A 10685-nucleotide genomic window follows, 5' to 3' on the forward strand; every position below is an offset into this window, starting at 1 on the left:
CAAGCGCCACGGTGAGCTGGGTGTACTTTATCAGAAGCTCGCGCGATAATTTTAAATTGCGATTATACCTACCTGTAAATGCGAAAAAATTATAAATATACAATTGCATTATATATTTATAATATGTATTATAATTTTTATGATTGTCTTACAAGTTACATAAAATCGAATCATTAAAATTTCACAGAACATTAATTTTATGTTAAAGTTTTAATTAATGTCATATTTAATGCTAATTATAGCTATATTACTGAGATTTCAGATTCAATCAAAAATATTTGAGTTTTGTGTGTGCAAAATTCTTTAAAAATCTAAATAAATAATATTATTAATGTATAAAAAAGTATAGTAAAAAAAAACGCCCCCGGGTGGGCTCGAACCACCAACCTTTCGGTTAACAGCCGAACGCGCTAGCCGATTGCGCCACGGAGGCGAATTGTTAGATGATTGAATTGTATACCACATATATAAAATATTTAAAAAATTATCAGTTTTCAGCTAATTATTATAGTTATCAAAAGTGATAATGTATTTTAATATTTAATAATAAATGTCATATATACATATATATAATATCACGTGGAAAATATATCGATAAATAGATTTTTTTCTGAATGATAAATAAATATATATTAAATATATTTGATAATTATATAGAGATATGCAGAGTTAGAAAAGTTATTTTATAAAAGCAACTCATCGTTACCGTTACTGTTACTGTTACTCAAAAAGTAACGAATCGTTATAATTTCCGTTATTTTTTTCAAAGTTGGGAAGTAGTAATGTGTTACTTTTATTTGTAACGTCGTTACCGTCACAGTTACTTTTTTTTCAGTAACTGTAACGGTAACGGCGTTACAAATTTTTTTTGTAACGGAAAAAGTAACTTTGTTACATTTTTCGATAACGAGTAACGAAATTAACAGTTACTTTTATCGTTACTTTCCAGACAACACACGTCTTTAAAAGACGCTTAAAAAACAACTTAAGGACGTGTCTTATTGTCTTTTAAATATCTTTAATGATGATAAAATTTCTAATTAAACATGATCTTTTGGCCTTTCTGTCTTGTCTGGGATTTTTTTCATATATATACTTGAATATACTTGAATATATTATACTTTTTTTCGAATATAAGTAATTTTCAAATTCAAGAAGCATATTAGATATTTTTCGTTTCATGCATATGCGCGCATTTTATATAGTACATGTAACATATACTGTAGATACATGTGCGTAAAATGGAACTTAGAGTTTGATAAAAGTATTGAAATGCAGTTAGAAACTGCTGGAATCTCTTTCTAGTATCTTTCTACTTTGTAAACAAACATTTAAGTAGACAGAGATAATTCAATGATTAGTCAAGAATTTGATATTATGAAAATTATTGTATCGTGTTAGAATTTTAAAATAAAAAAAATTGAAGAAACTTGAAGAAAGCGAGTTTGACCATATTTATTATATAAATTTATTAAAAGTAAACTAACAATAAGAAAATTATTTTATTTACATTTACAGAATTTAAAAGCTTGTTTAAGAAAGCTTGTTTACACTTTTTTTTCAAAAGTTTGTTTTATTTAAAATAATTTATTATTATCAAAATTATTATACACTTTATATCAATAGCATTATCAAAGTTATATCATTTTTATTACTTTAATGTAAAATAATGTTTAAAAATTTTTAGTGTTTAGTGTAAAAATTTGATCTCGTATTAAAAAAATTGTTATGTAAAGTTTATATTGTATACAAAAAAAAGTAACAAAAATTGTAACGATTCGTTACTTTTTGAGTAACGGTAACGAATTACTTTTATAAAGTAACTTTTCCAATTTTGCAAAAATCTTATTAAAATGAGAAAATGATGAAACACACATTAATTTTTTTGCCGGGTCGAAAAATTAAACATTAACATAAATGAAAAATAAAGATTTATTTTATTGTTTCTCTCTTTCTACTTGTATTATGTTATCATCTACTACATATTTTTTTTATCAAAATTATATGCTCTAGATCTATACGTCGGTATATCAAAATAATATTTTATTGAACTTAATTTGTTATGACAAAAGAATTATATGTAATTATATTCTGAATTAAAGATGCGCAAGAGTGTAAATCTTGGGAAGTTTCTCTTTATGCGTGTTGTCCATGTGTCCGCACATGCCAGTCACGCGACCTTGCAAAACCGTGTCTAGCATCAGGGTCACGCTGTTGGGAGTCCACATCATCATCATCGGTACCCGTTGAGATTGAACTACGAGATGCTCGTTGTTCTCAGTGAGTCTAAAAGAAAATATATTTGATTACGATCATTTTCGCGAACTCTGTGATCAATAGATCGATCATTCATCTTACTTACTTGATCGCGTAAGATTTTGGCTCATCCTTTGGCACCACAACACCTTTCTTGTATTGCTCGACCATATTCCCGTCAACGGTAACGACGGCATTATTCTCATCCGATACGATCTTCAGCTCATGATCGCCAACGTACATCTTCATAGCCAGAGTGTTATCTTGCATGGATTTTACGAAAACGGCAAATGTCTGATCGATATAATCGCCGGATACAAGGGTCCATTTATCGGATGTCACAACTGGAAACACGCCCTCGTCCAAGGTGATCAGGGTTTTAGGGTAGACTGTGCAAATTTCTGCGAGAGAAAGAAAGTACTCAATGAAATGCTCGATGAAATAACGTGAGAGTGATTTTTTTCGAGTGATTGATATACAATGATATTTAAATATATAAATAACAAAAGCATTAATCGCGTACCGAGCAGAACTCAGTAATGACTTACTGGACTGGCCTTGTGTCATTTTATGCAAGGCTGCTATGGAAAAACGAGTATTGTCCATGACAAAGTGCCATGGCTGCGACATCGGCTCGCCCATAGTCATGCCTTCGAAAAGCGGCATTTGTTGGTGCAAAGGAACTTGGACGTATTCATATCCGCTAACCGGAGTAACCACAGTTGCATTTATGTGGTTTACGTCAGAGAGAAATTCGATTACGACCTTTGCGTTGCCACTCTCAGTACGATCCGTGATGTATTTTACGTGCGGCCAAAGCGATGCGCGAATGAAGTCTTCGATTTGGGCGAAGTGCGAGAGCACAGATACAGGTACCTGAAATTACATTTATTTTCTCAATTCCAATAAGAAAGATATAGTTTTTTTTCTATCCGTGATATTAATATCTGAACCCCACACATACAACACATATTATCTATTTTTGTTTATAATGTAAAAAAAATATGTTTTTCTTCTCCTAAATAAATTAAAGTAAATAATGTCAAAGATGCCTAAGACACTTCTGAAAATTTCTGAGACACTTGAATTTTAAAATATTTATGCTTCTTATATATTATTAGATATTAAAATAAATTCAAGTTATTAAAAGAGAAATATATGTATACATGCTATGTATGCATGCTACATATATATTCCCTATCAGCACATATGTTCGAAAGATGTTTATAAGAGATTCACAGGATATTAAAATATGTTTTAACATTCTATGATTTTCTATAAACATCTTTTGAACATGTGTGCTGTTAGAATTCTTTCCTCTTACTTTCTTGTATGATGTGTTGACGGTGTATTTCCTCATGGTCGTGAATTGTACAGTCTCGCGGATGCAGTTTATAGTTTTGGGAATGTGGTCCTGTGGAGTCTGGAATTGCGGATTTCGAATGTCCTTAATACAAGAGCCGTGCTGCATACTATCTTGTGTCATCTGCTTTTTCTGCTCCTCCGTCATTTCACCCTTGACAGTCATTACGATCAACATATCATCGCGAACGCATTTGTCGTCATCCGTGAATCCCGCGGTGATGGTCATTTTCGTGTTGGTCTCTTCCTTTGTGGTGTGGAGTTTCAAGGGGTCTTTTTCGGTAACCGGATAGTTCTTCTGAGCGTCCACGCAGATCTAGAAGTGGAAAGCATATAATTAATAATCAATGACATTATTTAAGTTTGTTAAATCTGTTATTTATTATTTGCAGTTTGATTAGCTACCTTCAATTTTTGTTCTCCTGGCGTATCTCTAGTCATTTGAATCTTGACGTTGTTGACTATGTGTCCTTGAGACATATCAATGTTCATGTTCATGTCCCATGTGCGGACCGATTCGTTTGTGGAAGCTGCCTTGGCGTCGAGAGTACCGCGTACGTTGATCTTTTTGCTGTTTAAAGTATGTATCTTGTCATGAATGTGATCAACATCGTCTACGTTGACTCTTAAAGTCATGTCGATCTGGAGAAAAAAATAAGAGAATAAAAACGTCGAAATTATTTTTATTCGTAGAATAAGATTCCTGACTACTTACATGTGACATAGGATAAACGATACTCGGTTCCATCTTCATGACCATTCCGCAGCTACCCACTGCCGGTGAGATGTAGTCGTTGAACGATTTTTGACGAATGCCCATGAAATATTGAACGATCCTCGAGTTCCTAATAAATAAATTATATTTTAATTCGCTTTAGCTTTTATTCTCTTAATAATATAAAAAAAAGAAGAACTTGATAGATACTGACAACCAGAGCATAATATTCTGGTATGATATATTTACCAAGTATTCTTGTGTTCTGGAGACATCACACGATGCCATTCTTGGATGTTAGTCGTCGGAGTGACGTTGTTCTCGCAATCAAAGATCGACATGCTGTACTTGAGACCCATGTCCTTGGAATCCACGGCAACATGATGGTTCATCTTCTCACCAGTGCTTACGACCGTGTGGTGTTGGCAGGTAGCGCAGCAGGTCTTGAGAATGTCGTGCTCGTCCTCGGTGATAGTCACTAGGTTCTTCGCGTAGTATCGCACGCCAGTGTGTGACAATTTGGTAACCGGTAATCTTGGCATAGTGACCTTGACACTCTTCGTCTCATGATTGTAACCGAAGTTCATCTCTATGGGTAAGGCGATATCCTGAGTGGTAGCGCGGCGAACCGAGTGCCAAACGTCGGCGATGGGATTGTAAACTGACATGACGTATTCACCGTGCCTCCAGAAGCGTGCATCGACTTCAGCCTTTATGTTGACGGACGGCTTCTTGACTTCAGTATGAATATTGTTAAATTTGACCGATAACAAATGAGGCATCTTAGTGGTAAAAACTCCCTGCAGACCCACGTCAATGGGCACCTGTATCTCGTAGAGGGTATCGTATATGACGCCCTGGAAATTACCGACCATCGTCTGCTTTATCTGGGACGTATCATCGATCACCTTGCTAAACGTATTCTCATCATAGTGATGGACGACGATCACGTGACCGTTCAGAGTAATGCAGATGTCGACATGAACGGGTTTCTTCACCGACATGTCTTGCGCGGCGCGCATTAAAACATTTTGCACGTTCTTGTTGGTGAGATTTTCCACTGCGGTGCCCATTAATTCTTTCTTGACCACTTTCATGATTTCGTCCAGGCCAAAGGCACTCCAGTAGATCTAAGACAGAGAATTTATAGAAATATAATGCAAACTACTCGCTTATTCTACTTTCAAATACTATAAAAATATTTTTAATATACATACATATAAAACTGATATAAAGAGAGAGACAGAGATTCAAAACATTTTTTCTCATCTTCGGAGATATAGAAGATAAAATTAATATTTCATGAATTTTACGAATTTTACAATTTTACTAAATTATTATATTACTTACGCCGATTTTCTCGGCGGGTTTACGAGCGACCGATACGCGATGTTCCATGTATCCAACGTGTGGTAGACCAGTCAGTTCGTCGAGAACCCAAGCGGTGTTAAAGGATTCACCATGTTCGTACATGGGATCTGTGTAGTCGACAAAATGTTTGGACGAAAGTTCAGTGGTGACTGGTCTAATTTTTGTGTAGCGTAAAACCTTCCTGACCATCTCACGAATTGGAGTAAGACAAGGATCCACGGAATTAGCGAGACCTTTTAGAGTAGTATAATGATAATTGTACAAATGATTGTTTTGTTCGTGGACCATAAGCCAGTAAATGTTCATGATGCGTTGCATGTTCGGCATTTGACTTATTAAGACGTCATAAGCGACGATTCTCATGACCAACGGTTGAGTAACATCAGCAAGAATAGGCCAGAGTAGGTTGTGGGTATACTCGACTTTATCGGCGACTGCCTTCTTGATGGCCCAGATTGACTGAACGCGAATATGATGCGGATTTTCGGATATTATAATTTCACCGCGAATAATCGGCTCTAGAAGCTTCTCGATGTTGCCCACTTGGACGTTCTTCATCGCCATCAGATACACCATTTTCATCTCGTATGATTGATCATCTAAAATATTTGCAAAAATAGAGCCAAATGCTTACGTCCCTAACAGTACACATGTTCAAAAGATGTTTATAATATCCATAGAATGTTGAAACGTGTTTTAAGAATAATTTTTATAAATTATTCCTAACAGCACACTTGTTCAAAAGATGTTTATAAGAAATTCATAGAATGTTAAAACACGTTTTAACGATCTCTTATAAACATCTTTTGAACATGTGAATATTTAAAATAATTTTTATAAATTACTCCTAACAGCACACATGTTCAAAAGATATTTATAAGAAATCCATAGAATGTTAAAACACGTTTTAATGATCTCTTATAAACATCTTTTGAACATGTGTGCTGTTAGGAGTAATTTATAAAAATTATTTTAAATATTATATACAATGCAAATCTTATAATTTAAAATCCATTTTTACATTATAAATTTTTCTTTTCAACATCTGATTAAAGCTAATACAATATACTTACTCTTAACATGATCGAGGAAACGGTGAAGATATCTTTGGAGAAGAGGATTGACGATTTCGTCTTGTTGATGCATGAATGTTTTGCGAATCAAAATCGAGAAGCAGAGGATGCTAGCTTTCTTGATATGAGATGACACAGTATTGTCTAATTTCAATAGTTCCTCCATTTCCAAAAGCAATCTCTCGGATGGTACTTTGACATACATTGGCAATTTTACCAACATTGCCATGGCGGTTGCATCGGTCACTTTGTGTTTGCGGATGACATTTCGCGTAAAATGGCAGGCAGCGGTCGTGCCCACAGTTGGAACCATTTGCAGGAAGATATTTCTTTAAAATTATAATATTGATTATAAAAATTTTTTATTATATTATATAAAAATTTATAATATATATTATTTATATTTTATTATATAAAATTATATTGTATTGTTATATAAAAAATTATAAATAATAGAATTCTTTGTGCCATTACAACAAACTATTAATTTTCAATATATCTAATTTTAATTTTATTGTATGAAGAATGAGTGTATTCTACTCACTTCATCGTAACTTCTTTCGGTGTCTTTGCATCTTGAATGGCGTTGAAAACTTGTTCCAATGAACCCAGATCCATGTAATTCATTGTATGCTGTAGTCTGTTTATAGTTTGTCCGTGCTTCCATTCGGGTTCTTTGGCTTCTAGATGATTCTCCTCAAGATAATCAGCAGCTTCGACCAACATTTTCTTAAGTTTAGGGATAAGCGCGTCTAATTTGACAATATGTCGACCATGAGTGAGATCTTCGGCGGCATGGAGAGCGTAGTTTCCTATAGGTTTATTGAAGGTAATATCCCGAATCATAGGTACATTTTTGAAATTCGTAATCGACATAGGTGTTTCCATCGGTGACGTCATGGAATGTAGATCTAGAGTAGTGCTGAAGTAGTAAATAGATGAATCAATAGCACAATCATCTTTGTGATTAGTATCGCATATGTAATAATTATTATATAATTACTTGGTTAAGATGTAGTGAGCTTCGGATTGAGCGTTGAAAGGAAAGTAATTGATGACTGAATGAGCAACCATACGCTTGATGAGAATGTCATCGTTTTGTTGTTCAATATGGAAAACTCTTCTGGCAGCAGTGGTCATATCATTCTGAAAAAAAGGATATTAATTATAATTAATCAGAATTTAAGTAAGCGTTCAATGAATGAACAGAATTTTCAAAAGACTAGAAAATTACCATAGATTCCACGTGACATGTTTCGCATTCGACGTGATCGAAGATACGCTGAGTAAAGTGGCTGCAGTTCCTCAGGTCGTGCAGTTTCTTGACCACAAAGTTAGTAGCAGTTTCTGGATTTTCCGGGTTCGCCGAGTAAACGTCGTAGACGACTTGGCAGGTACCGTGGATGGTGTTCTAGTGGTAACAACCAAAGAGAACATTAGACCCGTTTCGCTGGATGTTCCCATCAGTCGTTACCTACCTCATGTGTGACAAAACTATGTGGTTTCATTGGGGTTTGCAATTGAATGTGCGCTAAGTCCAGTTGCATCATCGAGGCGATACCCTGCTTCATGTTCTTTGACCAACCGCTCTCATTTTCCAACAATTGGATGCCTTGGAACTGAAATCAGGATATGAAACTGTGTAATCATTTCTACATGAACGACAATGTTTTCTATTGTCGTTTTAAAAATCTAGACGTTTACTTTGCCATGATCATCGTAGACAATCACGAACGGCTCTTGAATTTGTTGCGCGGCTTCTCCGAGCTCTTGAACCGCCTCGACCGGCTGATGATCTACGACCATACCGTTGTACATGCCATACTTTAGGTTGTGCAATTTAACGTAGTAGGCATTGTTTAAAGTCGGATCACTGGTTTCCTTCTTTACTAAAAGTTGTCCGACGAGAGTGAACTGGGAGACATATTGCTCTGGCTCGATAATCCCGGTTTTTACATCGGCATAGTAATTGTAGGTCACCGTTTTCTCAGCAGGGAAGTGCACTGAAATGAAATATAATGAGATTTTACAAACTTTAGCATACTGTAATACTACATCTATATATCTTAACATATAACTTTGGTTTATAATAATTATTTATTAATTAAAGCAAGTTGCATTTTATTCGATTATTATTAAATAATCCTGCGATGAAAAATATTTTGAATTAATATTGCATTTAATAAGTCGCAATATTTTTAAAACACGTATTAAACAATTATCACATTGTATTGCATATACAGGGTGTCCTATAATTGGTGAAAAACCTGTTAATGACAGATTCTTGAGAGTCAATTTTTCCTCAGCGAAAATATCGAGGGATGTCATAATTTTTTGCAAGTTTCCAATTTTTGTCATTATATATCTTTATAATTAAGTCTTAAATTAAAATTCTATTAGAGTAAACTTTATCTGAAATTAACTAAAGAATGTAGTTTTGGTAATTCTTTTACCTCCAAAAAGTTTAGTTTGCGAAAAGCACCTTTTTTTCAATCGCTTATAACTCGGAAATTATTAATGCCTCGACATTTCCGCTGAGGAAAAATCGTCTCCAAATAATCTCAATAAGAATCTGCCATTAGCAGGTTTTTCATTAATTACAGGACACCCTGTATACTTAATAATTACATTGTAAAAGACTACAATCTGCAAAACAGTGAATACGAAAATAATTGAGCTATCCTGAAAAAAGAAATTTAAATATTTCGAGCCATAATATTCACACAAGTTTCTTAATTAAATTTCATCGCAAAAAAATATACCACAATGTATGATGATAAGATAATTTTTTTTACATGGTGTCGAATAATAAATCTTGCTAGAGAAAAAATGTATGCCTAATATATTAATAATTTTTATTTAATTAAATATAGACTCTCTTTAATCTGCAAATCATTTTACATATAGAAATTGGATATATTTTTTGGAAATAAAGTAATATAATATATTACTTTAACTACTGAATACAAAATTTATTTATTTGTGAGCATCTTATTTCTAATGTGTTATAAAATTAAAATATAAAATGTAATTTACCTGGCACCGCACATGCGGCCGCTAGGCACAGCAGCAGTACTGTAAACAAAATTTGTATTATATAATGTATTATGCACTCAAGAAAGATATAAAGATTTTCTTTAAAAATTACAAAAAAGTATAATTGCAAAAATTCATAAAATACATATTTTTTTCTTCTTTATTACTAAGCGTTTTTAAAAATATACAATCGAAGAAAGCCGCGAATATTTTTTTATATAAAAAATATTATCGTGGAAGTCGCGTGAGGAAAAGGAGAGAAGAATTCCAAAATCAAGACCGATTACAATAACGCGAAAATATATTTTTGCATTTTTTTGCGACGAGCGACTTACCGCTAAGGGCATTCATCGTAGCGTGACCCCTGTCGCGAAACTGGTAGCGTGTACGTGCGATTCTCTCGCTTTTATAGGGCGCGAAGTTTTGCAATTGTGCCGGTAAAATGCAAAAGCGCAGCCGATAACCCGACAACGGGATGGTATTATGAGCGTATGTAGGGAAAAAGAGAGAGAGAGAGAGAGAGAGAGAAAGAGAAAAAAAAGAGATCATGCCGGTGTAATCAAAGAGATAACCCTTTCGGGCATCGGGATCTACAGGCGCGTTTGTAAATGTATATTAATAACACATATAAAAATGTACGCGCGTTTATGTCAAGAATTAATCCCGTCATCGCGCATCTTCAATCGTCTTCTTCGTATGGACAAAACTTGTTTTTTTGTTTTGCTTTTATTTTTCCCAGATAATTATTTAGCGATATTATCTTTGTTTCCATGCCATACGTCGTACGTAATCGCATCATCTACAGGTGAATCACAATTCATATGCAGCAAGAAGGAACGATCGTCGCACACTCTTGTTGAGTTCGATGCTGC

At 34.2% G+C, this 10685-nt stretch overlaps 1 protein-coding gene and 1 non-coding gene across 2 annotated transcripts; both read right to left on the bottom strand.

Annotated features, from left to right (window-relative positions):
- Positions 1-359: 359 nt before the first annotated feature.
- Trnan-guu (transfer RNA asparagine (anticodon GUU)) lies at positions 360-433 on the bottom strand. Its single transcript has one exon. It is a non-coding gene; the product is annotated as a tRNA-Asn (tRNA).
- Positions 434-1914: 1481 nt separating this feature from the next.
- Vhdl (larval-specific very high density lipoprotein) lies at positions 1915-10247 on the bottom strand. Its single transcript, XM_072910748.1, has 16 exons — positions 10149-10247; positions 9814-9852; positions 8482-8780; positions 8256-8396; positions 8012-8188; positions 7781-7923; positions 7322-7699; positions 6778-7106; positions 5684-6303; positions 4583-5463; positions 4334-4463; positions 4024-4260; positions 3581-3934; positions 2805-3132; positions 2363-2657; positions 1915-2286 (listed from the first exon to the last, which is right to left on the bottom strand). The coding sequence occupies exons 1-16, from the start codon at positions 10162-10164 to the stop codon at positions 2097-2099; spliced, it is 4557 nt and encodes a 1518-aa protein (XP_072766849.1). The 5' UTR covers positions 10165-10247; the 3' UTR covers positions 1915-2096.
- Positions 10248-10685: the final 438 nt, after the last annotated feature.

Source organism: Anoplolepis gracilipes, chromosome 2, assembly GCF_047496725.1.
Source record: "Anoplolepis gracilipes chromosome 2, ASM4749672v1, whole genome shotgun sequence".
Lineage (NCBI taxonomy): Eukaryota > Metazoa > Arthropoda > Insecta > Hymenoptera > Formicidae > Anoplolepis > Anoplolepis gracilipes.